This window comes from Bactrocera neohumeralis, chromosome 6 (genome assembly GCF_024586455.1).
Source record: "Bactrocera neohumeralis isolate Rockhampton chromosome 6, APGP_CSIRO_Bneo_wtdbg2-racon-allhic-juicebox.fasta_v2, whole genome shotgun sequence".
Classification (NCBI taxonomy): Eukaryota; Metazoa; Arthropoda; class Insecta; order Diptera; family Tephritidae; genus Bactrocera; species Bactrocera neohumeralis.
In genome coordinates, this window is record NC_065923.1 from 53,477,217 (window position 1) to 53,498,826 (window position 21,610).

The 21,610-nt window shown below is 36.8% G+C and overlaps 2 protein-coding genes across 4 annotated transcripts in view; one reads left to right on the top strand and one right to left on the bottom strand.

The window, feature by feature from the left end:
• LOC126762764 (uncharacterized) overlaps nt 1–21,610 on the bottom strand; it is a 165,683-nt gene that overhangs the window by 26,978 nt on the left and 117,095 nt on the right. The gene's annotated exons all lie outside the window — the stretch shown is intronic.
• Nucleotides 3,539–8,651, top strand: LOC126762765 (uncharacterized). Its single transcript, XM_050479791.1, has 3 exons — nt 3,539–3,876; nt 3,939–4,112; nt 8,148–8,651. Exons 1-3 carry the CDS (start codon nt 3,658–3,660, stop codon nt 8,388–8,390), a joined length of 636 nt encoding a protein of 211 aa, XP_050335748.1. The 5' UTR covers nt 3,539–3,657; the 3' UTR covers nt 8,391–8,651.

A 21,610-nucleotide genomic window follows, 5' to 3' on the forward strand; every position in this document is an offset into this window, starting at 1 on the left:
TGTTGAAAATCACTAAAAGTGCGTTAACCGACTAACAAAAAACGTCAGACAAACTAAATTTTGCGGAAGAAATGGCAAAAGGAAGCTGCACCCAGGCTTTTTTTAAAAATTGAAAATGGGCATGGCCTCGCCCACTTATGGACCAAAAATCATATCTCAGGAACTACTAGACCGATTTCAATGAAATTCGGTATATAATATTTCCTTAACACCCTAATACATGTACGAAATATGGGTGAAATCGGTTCACAACCGCGCCTTCTTCCAATATAACGCTATTTTGAATTCCATCTGATGCCTTCTCTGTATAATACATATATATATTAGGAACCAATGATGATAGCGGAATAAAACTTTTCACAAATACGGTATTTGAAAAATATGTAAATGACGTATAATGAAATCTCGATTATCACTTTATCATGCGAGAGTATAAAATGTTCGGTGACACCCGAACTTAGCCCTTCCTTACTTGTTTCTTTTTAATATGGAACAATTGGTTATTTACCTTCATTGGAATGGCTGTTTATATTAAGTTAGATTTTGGAGCTGTAAGTTTGAATGAGGGAATATTTTATATAATATCGGTTTTAGTATTTTTAGCAGATATTAATTGATTTAGTCTCAGTTGGATATGCCATTCCATGAACGCATAGCGCTCTGTGTCAAAATTTCGGTCAACATAATGGCCCAGCAGAATCCGTAGTTCGAGTAGCCATGGTTCCATTTCGCACAAAATTTACTCTAGTTTATAATGAACATCGTGCGCAACAATTGCAGCAGGGCCTATTCACTATATGGAAGATTTTGTGGAAGATCCTTGTACAAGGATTGGAATGAATAGACCCAAAGCGAAATAGTCACTGGTTCCGATTATCACTGGAAACAAAGTAGATACCCTTTGGTTCTCGTATCTCGCGTCGTGGCTCCAATAATTATCAAGGCTGTACTATTTTTTGCGTGGTAATATGATGCGTAGATATGCCCGAGACGATTGGTGGCTTAGAAAAGAAAATTCGGCGCGTTATTTCTGACATCTGGCACTAATTTTTGAAAAAATTAACGAAAATTGAGCCTCCCACTTGAGTTTATTCGAGCCAGGTACGGAGGTCACTTGCCCGAACTTTTAAAATAAAATGGTAAACCATAGAATTTATAATAAGGCGAAATTCTTAGCCATAACATTACATTAAATTGCGTTTAAATTTGTTTTAAAACGCATGTCTAAAAAGACACCATATACCATACTCAAGTTCTTGCTTTGGGGTCAATATAGCAAAAATGACCTAAGACACTATTAAAGTTTGTGCAAACAAAATCTTGAAAAAGCTTAAATTGAGGAAGGCAAAGGGTCGCAATTACAGTTACCTTTTGTATAACCTACTTTCGTATACCTGCGACTGCGTACTTAAATCGACCCAGTACTGCACACTTATACTCGTATGATTACTCACTTACTCTGCCACATATTTTACCCTTCATTTTACCCGTTACCTTTACGACCGCTACTAGTATCGCACTGTTCGTTTCTAATGGACTTTTGCTGTAATTAAAGAGTTTAATGTGCCGTTATTGACATTAACTGTAGCCAAGCCGCCCACTTCGTGGCCTTGGGGGGCCATTGTGGCTTGTTCAAAAGCTAGCTAAGCGCCTGTGTGTATGCGTATGTGTGCGTGCGCGAGCGCTGAAATGAGTATTCGCTCCCTGTGGGCCCACACACGCACATTCATACGTGCACAGAAACATGTATGTTCAAGCAAATAAAGGTGCACATTGGCGAGCTAATGGCCATTCAGCAAATGGGTGCGGAATGAAAGTGGAAGTTAAACGCGAGAAAATGAATGGCATTTTGATGTTATTGCACGTGAGATTTTTTCAAATACACTTTTCAACTCTTGTCATCGTCTACAGTTCAACAGCCGCGCCAACCAATAGCGAATGTAACACCAACACTTATTCAAGGTGAGAGACTCTGAGAGGCTTTTAATGAATCTGAAATGTGCTTATGGCTATCTAGTCATGTTGATACGGTAACGGTTTAATTGAAGTATTGGAAAGGGTATAAAAAAGTTTCACTAATATGGTAACAAAAATGTTTTGCTCTCCGGAAGTATTTGTGTTCATCCGTTCGCCCATCGTCTAAATTAGCCGGTCTCTCCCTTTTTGTCTCACGTAAATCGTTCGGCACTCTTTCGTTTAAAATTTGTTAATGTTGTTGTCAATTGTCTCCCCGATTAACTCAAATTTTAATCAGTTCTTAAAAATATATTTTGCTTGATGGAATCTTTACATAAATATGGGTTTAAAAAATATTTTTTATATTACCTTTATTTGAAATTTCGGATTTATATTTAATACAATTAATCTGAGTTTAATTTTCTATATGCCTGCTACAGATTATGCTTACATATGTTATTTTCTTGAGGCCTTATTATGAGTGCAACAAAATCCGAATCGACCTTTCTTCAGCCGCCCAGATTTTTATGTTATAATTCAGATTCACGCAAATTTCTGTGTTTGGTGAGCTATGAAGTACTTTATTTCCTTAGCGACCTTGGAGAGTCGATTCGGTGCCGTTCGCAGCATCTCGGACTGACGTAAGGAACGACTTGGCACATTTTACGTCGAGAAATTGGTAGCGTACAAAATATATCTTGTCCAAGAACTGAAACCACTCGATCTTCCCAAGCGAAATCGAGCTCTAAGAGCTCTTGAAAAGTTCTAAGTAGATCCGACTTTACCGAGCCAAATTTAGTTTGGCGATGAGGCCCATTTCTGTCTCAATGGGTGTGTAAACAAGTAAAATTGGGACGAAAATCAACCTGAAGAGATTCCAGAGCTGCCATTTCATCCAGAAAAAACAACGATTTTGTGTGGTTTGTGGGTTGATAGAATTATCGGTCTATATTTTTTCAAAAATGATGCCGGTGAGAACGTAACCGCCATGATAACCGGCTATTTGATGCCTGAAATTGAAGCTCGTGATCTCGGCGACATTTGGTTTCAACAAGACGCCGCCACATCCCACACAACGCATCAATCAATGATTCTCCTTTTTGTGACTTTTCCAAAACTCAAAAGTATGTGCTTATACTACAGCCATTTTCAACGCAATTCAATCGAGTTTTAAGGCATCCAAACATACAAAAATAATAGTTCGGAAAGCCTAAGCCCTTCTTGAATGTCTAATCACACTCATTTTCCATTTATTGATTTTGATAGTGAAGAATTCCTTATCATTTCCGTCTATTTACCGATTCGAAAGATATTTAGTTATTGCTACTTAAAGGATGAAACACATCACAATGCTCGGTCTGGCAACATTATTTAGTACAAATGTTGTTTATATTTTAAGTTTTCTACTTTTTCGTATATTTATCAACTTTTCGACGACACGAAAACGTCAGCCATAAAGTTTTTAGATTTGAAAAAAGAGAAACGCTTTAATTTTCTTCCAAATTTTTTATATAACGTCAATAATTAGTGCATAATTACAAGAAAAATATAGGCAAAATCTAATCAAGTCATTGTTAATCCATTAATATTCGTATTTTGTCCAGTTTAAACAAAAAATTGTGAAATCTTTGAAAAAGCAGAAAAGCCCGTGTAACAATTTTCAATAGTTCTTAGTTTTGCAGATAGACTTTTGAAAGCTCAATGTACAAATTTACACATTTCGACAAAAAGCTTTGCAGATTTCTGCGGCACAAATTCGATCTTGCCGTGGACGACTGCGACGTCTACTCAATTTGGCATTTTTGTCCAGGCACTCGTTGGAGAGCGATCAAAAACTTTTTACTGGAGAGTTCGCTGTGCCAAGCTGAGTGGTTTCCCGTTATCTATTGGGTGGTGCTGGCGATCAGCACGCTTGGCTCGGTAAGAGGATGTAGAAGAAAGAGAGAACGTCGAGATATAAATGAAATTTAATCACTCGTTAGTTTTATAGTCTCAGTGAGTTTACCAGCCTTTACTGGGGTGGACGCAAACGTGTCTCTATGTGGCGCTCTCGTAAATACTATGTCATACCCTATTCGGTGTTGCGAAAATGTCGCCTGGTTGGGTCTTTGGTGATGCTCAATGCTTGGTTGCTGCTTTGGTATGCAGTTATTAATGTGAGTATTTGGGTATGTAACATATATCCTTTTCAAAAATATTGAAATTAAAAGTTGATATGAAGTTAACTGCGGTGTGGCCTTCTCGAAACAGAATAATTCGGTGGTGTTCAAAACAACAGCAGCGGAAGAGATTTTTCTGAGTATCATTAATAGTTGGTCAGTTCGCGAAAGACCAAATAAACTCATATTGCAATCATAAGTCATACAGTTCCGATAACAATTTATTTTGAAACTTTCCCTTTTATATAATATATTAAGTATGGTAGATCGGTTCAGAGCACTTTGAATAATCTCTTTTTCATTAAGTATGAAACAATTTACATACATCTCCACTTCAACTCAAATCTTTTTTCGAAGGAGAAGTTCTAATTTATTCTCTTTTCCACTGTTACAAAGTACGAATAAAGACATCCTCTCTGTGTTCATGACCTGGGCTAATACGAGGTTTTAATAACGAATGGGTAACGATGCTAAGATTTTTATTCACTCCTAAACCTAAATTATTCGGTGTATAATAAGGGATCGAGTTCAATTATGAGACATCCATATTATGGCAAGTACAGGAGGTTATAAAAATATAATAGGATCAGGATGAAATAGTTAAGTTCATAATTGATAAGGCCAATTACTTGAGGAATCTACTATGGTAGCACACCAGTTACTTCCAATAGCCTTGTAGATGAGAGTTCTTATGTAATTTTACTTAGTGACATTTATTTTGACCATTTGTCAGTCAACACCGAAAAATTCTCATCAGTTTTGGTGTGTGGTAATTCTTTACTTAGAGAGGTGATCCATATAGTGGTTTCTTTTTAAAACATACATAAATATTCATTCCATTTATAAAGTATAAAGTCAAATCAGTCATGTCATCTGACAATCACATTATTTCTAATATGTTTACAGAAATTTTAAAATCAAACTACTCTACTAATTCTACTAAAATGTTTTCCTATCAGCACGTGCTCTGTCCGAATACTTCAATTAATGCTCTAATCAATTCTGAAGAAGACGTCTTACTTAATTTAAATAAGTTAAAACCATCTTTTAATTACAGTCCAAATATGGTACCCTCTCGCTTCCTGAAAAATTGTGCCAAACAGATCTTCTTGCCTTTGACATGAATTTTTAATTCCTCTCCTAAAGAAGCTATATTTCCTTCATTATGGAAACAGTAATTTATTATCCCTTTGTATAAAGGCCGTACATTGAAAAATAGAGAAGTATTGCAAAACTATCAGTTATACCTAAACATTTTGAAGCTACCATATTACTCGATGTCTCCCCTAATTTCTTCTTCTCACCATGAATTTCATAAAGAGAAATCTACTCCAGCAAATTTTCTTGAATTCGTAAACCATGCATTATTGGGATTTAGGAAACACAAGCACACGGATGTTATATACACCGACTTTAGCAAAACTTTCGATAAAGGAAATCTCTCGACTCTCGTACATAAAATCTTCTAGGTTTTCAATCAAGTTTTATAATAGAACACAACGAGGGATATTTGAGGATACTCTTTCAGATTCAATTAATGTCTCTTCAGGTGTTCCACAAGGTAGTCAACTTGACCCGAATTCTCAAATATTTTATTATATGCCGACGTAAAGCTGTTTTAAATCGTATTCTTCAAACAGACTTAAATAATTTGGTTGCTTGGTCTGCTAGAAATGATTTGCCATTGAATCTCAAAAAGTAAGATCTACGAGAAAAGCACAAAGTCTCGATATTCGTTTGATCGTCAATGATCTGAAGTGTTAATGAAAGATTCGGCAAAAGTACAAACGGTGCAGCCCCATCTGAAAACAGTCTTGACAATGTTAAGGCGTCTGATGATATATCAACTAGTTTGTCATGGTATGGCGTATCATCTTGTTGCATGCTAAATCAAAAGTCCAAAACCCATACCAAGTTACCAATCTTTCAATCTATTCACGACTTCCGATTCTAATTTTGTAATTAATATAGCTGAGCAGATGAAACAAGTCTAAGTTTAATTCGGTTTATATGATTCCACAGAATCTTTTCCAAAATTTCCACTAGGAAATAGCTACGTTATGCCCCCATATGATTGAAAAAAACGGTAAAGCCATAGTGCTAACACATATTTCGAATAATTTCTGCGATCATAAACCTACACTTTAATAAATATAAAAATAATTTCAAGCAGCCATGTGTATCTTCACTAGAAAGTACAAAAAGTTATGAGAATTTTAAATCCTCTTTCTATCAGAGTACACTGGCCTTGAAATGCCCCTTGTTTGGCTTCAAAAATTAACTGGATTTTAACCAAACTATTATCATGACCAGCGACCACGTCCATATCTCGGTATATAAGTACATATGTACATAAGGTATACATATATACGAACGCAAATATTGAAGCTCATCTCCACACATGTACACATGACTTACTTTGGCCGCGATATGAATATTCATTTATTTGACATTTCAACTTGTCAAATGTCATTTGACTTGCAGATCGGAATGCAAATTTGTCAGCAATTGCAATCAGAATCGCCAGAATGCCAGCAGCTAACTACGCCACACACAGTTAGCATAACTGTGGCGGTTGCCAGAAAAATGTGTCAGCTTCCTGTTTAATGCCGTCACTAGAGCGTTGCATGTTGCATGCAGTGACGCGAATCGCTTCGGACGTTCAACATGATTAATGTGCCCGAATAGTGCTATACAGAAGCACATACACACATATATACGTATAAATATAAGTAAACATATCTAAATGAATACCCAAAAGCAACTCTCGTGCAACACCTCTTCGCCAACAGCATGCCACTTCGCCAGTATCTCCAACTAATCAATGACTATCATCTTACCATAACTTAGCGAAAAAATCAGAAATGTCAAAGTTAGTTGTGTGTGAGGGATTTGGAAAAAGTTCTTCTTTCATTCTTTATGCTTACTCCTGAAAAACTGTTGGTGGAAATTTGAAATCTCCGCTGACCCGTCTATCTCTGTGTTAAGGTGATGCAAAAAAAACCTAAGTTTTTGCAATTTGTCCACTATTTTGGCACAGTAGACCCAAGTTGGTGGCCTTTCCGGTTTTCTGCATTTATAGTCGCAACTCACACCATTATAACCGCGTTAAGTTCGCTTCACATACACCAAACTTACAACTTGCAAAGCACTATTAAGAATATCTATACAGTTGCAACATGTTGCACAGAGGATAATACTTTTGTTTTATCAGTGTAATTGAATTTAACGGTACAGATAATACTGAAGGCTTACATATGATGCGGGCCGAGAGTTCCATAGCGCACACTTTCTAGTAGATTCTCATAACTCAGCAGCTGCGAGTTCCATTTCAGCCAAATTTGATAGAAGTGGCATGGCATACCATACTTTGAAAACGGACTAAATCAGACCAGATTTCCTGCTTACTTCAAGTATAACACTATCTTAAATTCGTGTAGATAGACCCCAACACTAACAGTATTTACAGGTTGCTATCTCTTTTGAAATATGGTTCCCAACATTTTATTCCTTCTCAAGCTCGCAGATACTGAATATGTGAACATTTGCTCAACATACAGACTTTATACCCTAGATTTCGGCAAATTCGTGGAAAATCACAAACAAATTGAGTCAGTACCTTGTGCTATCAATAACAAGGTTTGGTGCTACAGGCGGATAACTTAATATTTTCCATAGCCCCAACATACCTAACTTAATGATTTTTATTACTCTTGTGACTTTCTACCACATAAAATTTGTATATTCAATTTTTTCTTGGACATACTGTGATTTGTTGCCGACAACGGGTGAAATTGATACATAAACCGCCCTAGCCCCGTGTACTCATATGAGTTAGTTTGATTGAAAGATACGTACTCGTATATCAGCTAAAGTGTAGGTTATCTAAACTAAAAACGGAAAACTTCGGCTCTGTCCGAACTTAGCGCCTCCTTACTTGCTTTGAGTTATGTTGGTTTTTGCTATTTTTGCTATTTTTCACAGTTTTCACATTCATCACTTTTTCTTTTCCATTTCTTTTCGCCCGGACAGGTTTCGCCAGGTCACATGACGCCTTGGCTTACCATCAATATGTTTGTGTTGAGCTTTGAACTGATGGCTTGGCTGGTGGAGGTATTGGTTGGCGCCACCAAATTGGATCTGCACACGCTCTTCACCTTTTGCCTCCCGGTGGCGAATTACTTGTTTGTGCGTTGTGTGCGCAATGTTTTCCAGAATGCCATCGAAACGAACGATGTCGACGATTTGCGGCTGTGGAAGCGTGGCTTTAAGTGATTTCATAGTGTCGTGTTTATATCCCTGCATACAGACATATATTTACTAACATTGTCGGGGAAGCTGTGTTACTCATCTATTCGTGTGTGTTTGGTCGCTTTTTAGTAACTGTATATTTCATTTCGTTATTTGTATGTGTAACCGAGGAGGGTGTGAATGTCAATGTTGTGAGGGTCTTTGCATATTTTCGGTAATAAGTGTAAAAATTTTAATGAAATAAGTGAAGTGTTCAAGAGAGTTGCTCAAGTGGCAGCACTCCAAAGGTGGAGGGTATGGTATAAGTTTGAGGTTAATTTTCGGAATTTGTTATTTTGCTACTTTAAATAAATATGATCTTATACCAAGAACTTTTTCTCTTTTCTAAAGTTCCTCTTTGAAGAATTTACTTGAATTTGGAAATGGTATTTTAAATTTACAACTTATTTATTTAGATAACTGCAAATATAAATTGCATTCATCAAAGATGGATCATTGCGATTTTTATATACACTAGGCATCAAATGAAAGTATAAATGTAATATATACTGTTAACCTCAAATTTATTCATTTACTTCCTACATTTTCGCTTAAGAATAAATTCATAAAACTTTTTATGTAGATGTTATGTAAGTAAACAGTTGGAGTAATATTTTTACTTATTGTTTAGACGCAAAAAATATTTACTCCATCGAGAGTGATTAGTCTTCGCTGGTGAGCCTATGAGTGCGCGTCAAATGAAAGTATAATTTCAGTTTTGGTTCATTTCCTTCAAGGTAAAGCTGAATTTTACTACAGATTTAATACATTTGTATTTATTAAGGGAATTTCTGTTATGGTGAAAATTCTTTTTTCTGTTCTTAGTAAAAAATACTAAAAAATTTAATAGAATCGGATCTTAATTGTAGAATATGGGAAGAGGGGTGAAACGTATCAAAAAATATATGAAAAATATTCCATTGCGATCGGAGAGGCAACTGTCAATGTGTTTTACGTGGGTATCTGCCTGCGAAGGCTCAAATCCACGGTGCTATCTATTGCTAGTAGCACATAGATCAAATTAATGCGTTGATCAGCGCCCCAAAGTGTAAGTGCATGCACAACACTACACTCTGGAAGAAACCAAGGTATGAGTGCCGCCCCACACACATACACTTTGGTTCCAATCGGTTCGGGTGAAAACCAAAGGAAACAATATTTACACCCGTTAGCCACCTTGGTCGGGTTCAGGCCCATCTAAAACCTCTGCCGTACTCTGGGTCCGGCACCCAAAATATACTAACGCTGCAGTGCGACTCCACATTGGACTATTGCCCTTACTGCATTATTGAGGTTTAAATATACAGCCACCACGAATCTCCCCAAAGGACCAAAACCCAATGAGCAGACTGAAGCGAACTTCAGGGGTGGCTGCTTCCCGTGGTACCATGTTTTAGTCTTTGGTGTGACCTGTAGCCCAAGCTTGCGCTTAAGCTACTGCCAGTCGAGCTCCAAGAGGAGGAAGATTTTGCAAGACTCAATACGGTGGAGGTCCAAAGTCCAAAATTTCTATACACGCTGAGCGACTTGTACGAAAAAAGCTGCTGAAAACCTTGAAATTTTATCGCGGGAGTTGATCAAAAGTTTTGGTTTGGATGTTTCCATTAGTACAATTTAAAGGAAACTTCGAACATCTGGTTTTAAAAACTATGTCGAAAAAAAACGACCTATGTTTTCAATTTCGAGTAGGAAAAAAGGGACTCGAGTTTGCAAAACAATATTTAATGTGCCAACCACATTTTAAGATAAAGTAATTTGGTCCGATGAATTCAAATTCGAGCTAAGAAGTTAAAAAAACACGTAAGTGAAGCTTGTAAACCTTCTGATCGCTTCAAACTACAGTACATACAATCATCAGTGAAGCGTGGAGGATGTTCTCTCATGGTTTGGGTCTGTTTCTCAAAATTTGGTGTAGGTAGTGTATATAAAATCGATAGACGAATGACGGTTGCTTCATATGTTGACATTCTTAGCGAAAATTTGAAAATAAATACAGAAAAAGTGTACTCGGAGTCGTTTCTCTTCCAATAAGATAACGAGCCCCAACGCACATCTCGACTGACTACTCGCTTTTTTGAAGAAGGTTTGAAGAAAAACTGACCTGGCCAGCTCAGTAACCGGATTTTTAATCCAATTTAGCATTTGTGGTTAATTTTTGATTCCAAAATATCAAAAAGCAGCCGTACAAACTTGGAATAATTTTTTTTAGAGACGAAGCGTTGACATTATTCCAACGAAAAAGATGAAATTGAGTTCGAAGCATGCCAAAACGTCTGCATGCATTAATTCAGAATAAAGAAGGCAATACTAATTACTAAATTTATTTTAAAACAAACTTTTTGTATTTTTTTCAAAATTTATACTTTCATTTGACCACTTTTGTTTAAGGTAGTAGTCTGGTAACTTATGCCTATTTTCATGACTTCTGTGGAGGGGGGTTTTTTTTTTATCTATATCTATGTATCTACACATGTATATATGTTTATGTATATAAATAAAAATGAATCGCCAAAATGTATGTATGTACGCTCATAACTCAATAACGCCTGGACCAATTTGGGTAATTGGAAAGATGGTTTTTACGGCGAGAAAAATTCGAATAATTTCCGGAAAACCCCTAAAAACAGTCTTTTTCTTTTCCCTATACAAACGTTACATACATACATACATATGTACATATATATACAAAAATGAATGTTTGTTTGTTAGTAACACTAAGAGAACGGTTGATGAAATTTTTAAAGGTTGTTTGTTGTGGATCGGGAAAGGTTTAGAAACAAATACCTTATACTTTTCATGAGGAGATGTCGGAAAATTGGACAATTCCAAAAAGTAACATTTTTCATACCCATTTTTTTCAATTTTTGTTTGTTTTGTTTTTCAATATTTTGATTTGTAAATTATTTGAATCGTTCAATTGCGGTCGCTTGCTTTTTTATTCCGGCTATCCAAAGGAAAAATTATTGAAAATTATTCAGTGAAAACTTTATGTATGTTTGAGACGATGTGATCAATTACAGATTGAAATTTGTTACGAAGCCACGAAGAGGTGGCGCTAATATTGGTCGGCGTTCTTTTTGCCATCAACGTATGGCAGCCCAAAGAAAGGCAAGAAGTACTCCCAAAATGCGATGACATACGTACGGAATTATGAATCGCGGTCAATCAGCTAGCGATCGGATCGTAACGATATCACAGCACGACTTTTTAAACAATAGCTGCGATGTTTGACGGTCTTTATTTTGAAGCAACCTATGGTATATATGGTGCTGTTAGATGCTGAATGTATTCTGTTGCGTGTCGCGTGTCGTGTGCCGCACGCACACATTCTTCTTTGGATGCGGATGGTGATTACACCAAATCAAATTGATGAAATCATTTCAGCGGATATTTCTGATTCAGAGATAGATCCAGAATTATACGAAGTGGTGAAAACCAATATGGTTCATGGACTTTGGGAACCTTACAATCCCACTTTGGTTTGTATGTCTGACAATAAATGCACGAAACACTACTCATGTGCTTTTCTTTCGGAAACGGAAATGGGAAATGATGGATATTCACTGTATCGGCGTCGCTCACCAGACGCCAATGGCAGAACATTTAGCATTTAGAGGCGTGAATATCGACGTTAACAACACATCGAAGTTGACAACACATGGATCGTACCATATTCGCCACTTTTGTCTAATTCACATTCAAAACTCATGTCAATGTTGAATATTGCAGATTGGTGAAATCGATCAAATACGTTTGCAAGTACGTCACCAAAGAAAGCAACATAGCGGTTATTGGCCTTGAACGATATGAGATCAGCAGTATCGAATGGGTGTGAACTGCAATAAAGCGCTTTGTAGGATGTTTACTTTTGCAATTCATGAAAGTTTTCCGACTTATTCTTATTCGTTTATAGCCGAGTTTACAACAGCGCGACACTCGTTCTTCATATCCGCTGTTTGACGCAAATTGGGGATTCCAAGAACAGCTAGGTCTTTCTCCACCTCTCCTTTTCAAAGGAGTGGGGGCTTCCTCTTCCTCTGCTTCCCCCAGCTGTTACTGCGTCCAATATTCTCAAAGCTTTAGTGTTTTCATCCCTACGACTGCGATATTCGCCGTTGCCAATGCACAAAAAGCCATAAATCTTCCCCAAAACCTTTCTCTCAAAAACTCGCAACTCCGACTCATCAGATGTCATCGTCCATGCCTCTGCACCACATAGCAGGACGGGAAAAATGAGTGACTTGTAGAGTCAATTGTCTACTCGGTCCGAAATAGAACGTGTTGGCAAGAGTTATACTGCGTTGGAATTCGGTATTAAGTTGAAAATACAAAATATCAAACTAACTCGTTTATAATTTCTTTCCTCAGTAAAAGTCCCTGGGCAAACTTTCGCAAACAAACTGCTGTCCAATCCCTAACTGACATGCGGAGACCAAACTTTCAGTGCCCAGAAGAAAACGTCGGAGACCTCATAACGATCAGCGTGATGAGCTGAGCCAATTTAGATATGTTCGTCTGTCTGCCTGCATAAGCTCCGAAGAAACTGCTTATTTGTCTCAGGCGCTAAAAGCGAACTATTATAATATATAGCTGGCGTACAAATTGAACGATCAAAACCAAGCCTTTCAAGGAACACCTTTTTATTTGTAACGAGTACAGAATGATGCAAAGGAAATCAAGCTTTTAAGTGAATTAAAATTAAAACACTGTACCTAATAGATAGGGGAAAAAAGCTTTTGTTAAGTACAGCTCTCCAATTTTGGGATGTTCAGCTAAATCCACTTGTTTTAGAAATTATCGTTTCTAAAAAATAAATTTTTGGCAATTGTGGTGATAAAATATCATAAGCTAGGAAACTTTTAATGATGTACAACCTTTGTTTCAAGAAGCATCTGGTTAAATGAGAAAGGGGAATCTTCACAGGAAGCCAAACTGAAATCAACACTGAAGTCCTCTTTTAACACTTAACGATATGAGCTCGTTCGCCTTGAAACTACTGGTCAACGATTTTCACACAAAAGTAGTGCTCATTAAGGGGCTATACCAGTGTGACACTTTCAAAAAAAAAATTTTTTTTTTGCTTTTTTCGATAGCTTATATATTCAAAAATATCCTGTGAAATCAGCGAGGTCGTATTTTAAATAGTTTTTGAATGGCAGCGTTCTAAATAGCGACCGCTCAGAGGTGCAAACATATATAAGTGAAACTTTAAACGCGTTTTTCTCGAAACGACATTTTTCAAATTTGCTGACATTATAACTCAACGAGAAATTAACCGATCGACTTCAAATTAAATCTGGATATAGTTGAAGACATTTGCTATACAATAGACTACGATCTTTTTGATTGGCTGGAAATTGTCAATTTGGCATTAAAAAAACGGCAATTTTTTTCGTAAAAAAAACGGCAATTTTTTTCGTAAAAAAAACGATTTTTTTTTTCAAAATGGCGCCATTTTCTTAATTTTTGATATTTTTCAAAGATCGTAGTCCATTGTATAGAAAATATATTTAAGTTTAATAAACATTTTGAATTTTTTTGTTTCAGCTACTCAATGACCGGAATCATGCCAGCAGTTGAGGCACTTTTTTTTTGGCACTTCCGCAGACAGCACATTACTCCGTTATTTTTCAATATTTTTGTAAATTTTTTTTTTTTAATATAGCTAAAAATATACTTATATATATATTATATACGTCCATAGAACGTCGAAACATTCAATCTAGTACTTTCTTTTAAAAAAATTCACGAAAATCGCTAATTTTTCATGCGTCACACTGGTATAGCCCCTTAATTCAAAAAAATACTTCCTAAATGTGTCAAGCAGGCAGAAAACCAATCAGTAGATTTCAATGAGATTTGTACAGCTTTTTAAAAACATAATAAGCTAGTCGCTAATAAAACAATTTCCGTTTTTGTATAAAATTGTTTATTTTTGGCTTTTTTCAAAAATTTGGAAACTTTTTCCTGCGGCTGTCATTTAGTTAAATAAAAATCTTAGATCAGGCACAAAATTATTTATTAATAAAACTAATTTTTCTTCTCCGATTTATATAAGATGACTCTGCAATGATTAGCCATGGTCATTGCAAGCGACTTCGGTTGGTACTGATTGAACACAAATAGCCATTACTTTTAAAATTTAAAATTTGCTTTTTCAAATTTCAACTCGATATCATAATTGAGCTTTCACACAAAATAAAATAATGTGTTTTTTTAAGAAAGTCAATCATAAAGAAATCATGAAGAATGAAGGTAAAATCGGTTTATTGATAGTATGTGTGTATTGTGTGGCTATTTTGAGAGTATTCAACTACGAGGGCTCCAAATAACGGGTGGCTTTTATGAGACCAGCTTACTTACTGTTCAAAACCATATGCGAAGGTTGAAGCCCGTAGACGCACTGGTAAAAAAAAACAATTTTTAAAGAGTATTTTAACTAAAAGGTGAAGTTTTATCATTAATGGCAAAGCAGAAGGTATCGGTATATATTCTAAGTCAGAGAGGGAGAGAATAATTAAGAGACCTTTAAATATTTTGCAAGGTGAATGTTGAACAGAGTTCGGACATTATTTACTTGAATGACTGAAATTACTGACACTCCTAACTAATCAACTGATACTATGCTCACATTACAGCTTGAAAGTATGCTAATTTTTGGTCGAATGGGAACCAAAAGTCATCGTCTGTAACCGGCTTTCCAAAAGTTAAATATTGGAATCGAGTAACGGTACTGATGATTTTATAAAAGTCGCTAAAGAAGCTGAAAACCCTTGTCCCCAGCAAGTTTGTTTTATTTGGTGGTCTTCTTGAGTTGGCACAAAGCGGGTTAAGTTAGTTAGTCAGCGTCTGTTTGTTGTTTCAAGAAATGAGATTCGTATAGCGAGTGGTATGATTCATGTAGGAGTACTTCCCGAAATATATCACTATTACAATTAGAAATTATACTACGACATAGCACAATAGTGTTAAAATGGTTGTTCGTGTATATGTGTGACAATATGTTATAACAGCGTCACTAGGCGCTAACTTACTGGCACATTTAATACTGATTCTAATATAATGACCTTTGTATACTCCACTGAGACCAATCTTTTCACTACCGTTGTTAGTTTAATTGCCGTTGTAAACATTTTAAACTAAAATGCAACATTAAACGACAATTGTAACTGTAAGGAAAATTTACTCCGCTTCAGTTTCTAACCAAATTAAAAGTTAGCGCCAACTTCTATTGTCGAAAGGTTGCAAAAAGCTTAACTAGTTTATTTGCTCACTACCATTCGCCACATATACTGATGTTCACATGTACAGCCACTTTAAAGCATGTAACTTTTAACCTTGTAGCGCCGTTTCTCCTCCCTCTTGGAGTGGTTGGTCAGTTTGTAAAAAGCATTTGTAGTCATTCACGACCGAAATAACACTACACTTGCAACATCATTTCACCCCACCCTCATGCTGCACAATAAAGTGTGGTGGTTTTCAGGCATGGAAGCCACAAGCCTTAATAACGGTTAGTGCAGGAAGCATTGCATGGAATTGTGGCTAAAAGGATTTAAAAATAGGAAACAAATGTTTTAACTTTGGGGTTGTAGTTTTTCCTGTTGGCAGCTGAAACGAATCATTGCACTTGTTACACATTTTTTTATTTCGCATATTTAATGACCCATTGAGAGTACGAAATGAACTGATTTTGGCAAGCGGAAATTGCGGAAACTCATAAATATCATTCATACTTATTAAAATTATAAATGTGAATATAAGTCTGATTCATTGTACATATATTTGTATTACATTGAGGCATTAGAATATATATAATACTTATTATAATGGTTTGTCAAAAAAGTCTTGCGGTATTTTTATTGAATTTTTATACTCTCGCAACAATGTTGCTAAGGAGAGTATTATAGTTTTGTTCACATAACGGTTGTTTGTAAGTCCTAAAACTAAAAGAGTCAGATATAGGGTTATATATACCAAAGTGATCAGGGTGACGAGTAGAGTTGAAATCCGGATGTCTGTCTGTCCGTCCGTCCGTCTGTCCGTCCATCTGTCCGTCCGTCCGTCCGTGCAAGCTGTAACTTGAGTAAAAATTGGGATATCATGATGAACTTGAGTACACGTATTTCTTGGCTCCATAAGAAGGTTAAGTTCGAAGATGGGCAAAATCGGCCCACTGCCACGACCACAAAATGGCGGAAACCGAAAACTTATAAAGCCTTAAATAAAGATATTAAAGTGAAATTTGGCACAAAGGATTGCATTGGAGGGGCATATTTGGACGTAATTTTTTGGAAAAGTGGGTGTGGCCCCGCCCCTACTAAGTTTTTTGTATATATCTCGGAAACTACTATAGCTATGTCAACCAAACTCTACAGAGTCGTTTTCTTCAGGCATTTCCATATACAGTTCAAAAATGGAAGAAATCGGATAATAACCACGCCCACCTCCCATACAAAGGTTATGTTGAAAATCACTAAAAATGCGTTAACCGACTAACAAAAAACGTCAGAAACACTCATTTTTACGGAAGAAATGGCAGAAGGAAGTTGCACCCAGGCTGTTTTTAAAAATTGAAAATGGGAGTGGCCTCGCCCACTTATGGACAAAAACTATATCTCAGGAACGACTTTACCGATTTCAATGAAATTCCGTATATAATATTTTCCTAACACCCTGATGACATGTACGAAATATGGGTGAAATCGGTTCACAAGCACGCCTTCTTCCAATATAACGCTATTTTGAATTCCATCTGATGCCTTTTCTGTATAATACGAGTATATAAGTACATTAGGAACCAATGATGATAGCGGAATAAAACTTTACACAAATACGGTATTTGAAAAATATGTAAATGACGTATAATGAAATCTCGATTATCACTTTATCATGCGAGAGTATAAAATGTTCGGTGACACCCGAACTTAGCCCTTCCTTACTTGTTTTTTATTGAAATTGAAATGAATTTTCGATGACTCATGCCCAGCTCTTGGCCGATGCTACGGCTGCTACTATGCCGGTCCCTTTCGACCAATTCAGCGATTTTATTGCAATTTTCGACGACAGGCCTTGCGGAGCGTGGCGCATCTTCGACCACCTCTACACCAGAACGAAAAGGTTGAAACCATCGTTGTGCGGTGGAAATGGAAACTGTATCGGGTCCATAAACTGCACAAATTTTATTGGCGGCTTGAGATGCATTTTTGCTTTTGTCGTAGTAGTACTGTAAAATATGCCGTATTTTCTCTTTATTTTGCTCCATGTTTGCGACGCTATAACTCACGAACGACTTAAAAGAAACGACAATCAATCAAACACGTGTTAGCGCGTGAAATGAGCTTTCCAAAAAGGAATCGCATGACCCGATGCGACGAATAAAACTAAAACTACGCGCTTTCAGCGCCAACTAGCGAAAATACCGCACGACTTTTTTGACAACCTATTATACTCATTATTAAAAAGGCATATATTGTAACGAATTGAAAAAAATTATTTTGGGTCCAACACACGTCCAAACGAAATTTTCTTCTATGTTTGCGATAAAATGTTTCATCAAATACCAACTCGGTTAGGTCCAATACGTGCAATGAATGGAACCATCTTAAGACCTCCTCAAGCCTTAATATTCAAATGCAGTGGGTCCACACGTTATGTGACTCCACGCTGGCAATGCGCAATTGCGGAATTTGCCTTAACTGTCGTGCAACAAAATAGTTCTATGGTGCCAAGATGCTCAACTAAGTATGATTCTCAGAACTTCTTGATACTTCAGTTTCTGCTGGGGTGTTTTCGGAGGAACCGTCTCTGCAGTCGTTTGCCTTGAAGTAAATCTGTCTTCTACTTGTATGAGGTCCCTTGAGCGCGCAATAAGTAACCGCACGACTCTAACCACCTTTTTACATGCCCACCGAACTCCACTCATCTAACAGCCCTCCCCCTAAAGTCCGACCCCGTTGCAACCTGTACCCTCCGTTAGATAATTTCGATGACAACATACTGCAATCTTATCGTCCAAGCGGGGACTAGGTAACCGCAACAACAAGACATGCTGAGCAACAGGCTACAAGCAGAGCAATGGAAATACAAGAGCAATTGCTGGCGGGAAAAACTATTTTTTCAGAAATGCTGACTAAAATCTAAAAACTACTACGCAACCAAATCTTCAAAATAACTAGTGCCTAAACTCCAGACACAAAAAAAGATAAAAATCAGTTCAGTTTCCCGTCAAGCTCAGCTTTGATGTTACTATAAGCAAAGCATAAGGGCAAACATTACAGGCAGCTGGGGTGCGCTTGGAAAATCCATGCTTCACTCATGGTTAACTATATATAGTATACATATGTAGCTCTTTCGCGAGTGTCAAATGCCCTTAATGTACTCATTTTTGCAACGAATGAAAAAGCTTTCAACATAGTATACTAAAATTTCTAAAATAAAACTCTGTTGAAATATATTTTAACTTTTATTGTAGTAAATTATTTCAATAAAGCGAGTTTTCAGTTTCCGAAAATGCATTATACTAATACTAATTTTTATTAAAATATATTTGACATTTATGGAGGGGAAAACTAGTCTTTATTATAATGATGATGTTGGGTTTATGATCATGAAGCCAAAGCCTAACGTGAAAAGAAATTATTTTACTTGTTCATAAAGATTTCCGTAGATAGTTTCTGAACGGTTCAGACAATTACTTAGTATCTTTCGAGGTTAAGGCGCTATAAAACATATATCTTTTGTTATAGCAAATTATATTTTGTTTTTCGATTTGAACACATTTATTTACAATTAATAACTTCATAACGGAGGCACAATGTGAAAAGACAGCGTGCATTTATAATGATAAAAATAATCATAACAAGTAAGGAAGGGCTAAGTTCGGCTGCAACCGATCATTTTATACTCTTGCAACTTGCTGGAATCAAAGCCAGGGAAATACCCTATGATGTAAAACGTCAACTAGAGGATCGGAACATAAGCAAACACACGCCATATATAACTTATACATTGACCTACATACGTATATATTCAGCATAAGATTTGTTAAAAAAAACCAAAATCATTATACGTAGTAATTATAAATCAAAAATTTTGGTAATAGTCAATACGGCCAATCGTATTGTTTGGGCACAATGATATTTTATTATGAGTCAAATATGTTCTGATATGTTTATTGATATAACTCAAATATTGGCAGAGATATCCATCATAAAATCACCAGGAAGTTCGAAAATCTTTATATTACGTATGTGGGGGCTCAAGGAAGCATAGACCCGAACCCACCCATTTTGGATACACAGAATAACTACTGCAGGAAAAGAATTCTGATTGAATTTCTATTGCATATCTCACATATTGACCGTTATTTTCGAACAAAAGTCAACTATAGCTATTGGGGTCCACATATTCGGTACCTATGGTCTTAAACAGTTTTGGTTGGATTTGAACAATTTTTTGTCATAAAGTGGCATACACTAAGAGCATTATTCATGCTTCTTGATTTATACACTGGAAAGTAAAATAAACAAGTGGAATTAAAATTGTGATATATGGGAAGTGGGCGTGGTTATAATCCGATTCCGCTCATTTTCACAACGTGACAAAGGAATATAAAAATAATGCCGCATTCCAAATTTTATCGAATTCGGTTTGTCGGGTCCCGAGATATGATATTTCACCAAAAAGAGGGCGGTGCCACGCCCGTCGTCCAATTTTTACCACGGTCCCTATAAAGCCTTAGACCGTCCCGACGGCAAGTCTACGTTTCTGGCGCATTTAGTTATTGATTTATCGCGCTTTTAGTAGTTTTGAACAGTACTGTTATATGGGGAGTGAGCGGGGTTCTCATCCGATTTCATCCATTTTCACACTGTCGGTAGGAGTTCTTTAAATATTCGTGCTTGGTGAATTTGGTTGTTGTAGCTTTAGTGGTTTAGGCGATATGCACATTAAACATATTAGAGGGCGGAGCTAAGGCCATTTTTAAAAAATGTTTCCCCACAGGTCCCCTTGCTACTGCGATCATCTTTGCCAAATTATAGTTTTATATCTTAATTTAGTTCTTAGTTATGGCACTTTACATGTTTTCGGTTAATGGCGATTTGTGGGGGTGGCAGTGGTCAGATTACGCCCATCTACAAACTCGAACTTTTTTTATCAAATCTCGATTTTTGTTCAAGTTACAGCTTGCGTGGACGGACGGACAGACAGACAGGCAACCGGATTTCAACTTCTCTCGTCACCCTGATCATTTATAATGTTCATATATGCATAACCTTATACAGGGTGGCACAAAAGTAATCCTCCTATCAGAAGATGCTATAAATTTTGCAGTTGACCTCTAATGTCAGTTCTGCTTTGACATTTGTGTAGTAAACACATGCAAAATACACGTAAATAAACAATAGTTCGCTACACTGCTCCAGAACGCGGGTTATTGGTAACTATTTATTTGACCAATAATCGGTCGGTGACCTTGGCACAACGTGAATTTCGTCGCAGATTTCCTGGCCGTGCGGCCACTGCGACGTTTAGCCGCTCGCCTCGAAGAGACTGGCACATCATGAGATGCTGCCAGGCGTGGCAGATCCCGGAGTAGCCGTTCTGCAGAGAATATTGCTGCTGTTGCCGAGGATGTCATGGAAGCGCCGTCGACATGTTTACGACGGTGTTTACAGCGAATTTTGGTACAGATTTAAATATCATGGAAGCGCCGTCCACATCGACCAGACGACGTGCCACGCAAATGGGATCAGTCGACGGTGTTTACAGCGAATTTTGGTACTAGATTTGAAGATGTTTCCGTACCAACTCCAGACGGTGCATCAGCTGTTAGCTGCCGACCGCCAATCGCGTCTAATATACGCTCAAGCCATCCTTAATCACCACCAAGAAGAAGATGATTTTTCATCAAAAATAATGGAAAATGCCATAAAAAAAGGGCTCAAATGACAATCAACTGTGGCGGTGCCCGTTTACATGATATCATATTCTCGACTTGATGTAAAAAAATTCAAGAGACCAGAATTTAAGTTTTTAATTTTTTAAAAAATTAAACATCGGAAGGTTATTTTTGCACCTCTATTAGGTGAACAAAACTATAATACTCTGTAGCAGCTGGTTGCAAGAGTATAAAAATTATGCTTATACATATGTACATTGCAATTGCGTAATTCATTTCTGAGAAAACCATCACAACAGGACCT

Excerpts from the sequence above, each read along its gene's own strand:
- LOC126762765 (XM_050479791.1), top strand. The coding sequence starts at position 3,658 with ATGTACAAATTTACACATTTCGACAAAAAGCTTTGCAGATTTCTGCGG. Across the intron at positions 3,877-3,938 it reads CGATCAGCACGCTTGGCTCG|TTTTATAGTCTCAGTGAGTT; the intron begins GTAAGAGGATGT and ends ATCACTCGTTAG. Across the intron at positions 4,113-8,147 it reads TTTGGTATGCAGTTATTAAT|GTTTCGCCAGGTCACATGAC; the intron begins GTGAGTATTTGG and ends TCGCCCGGACAG.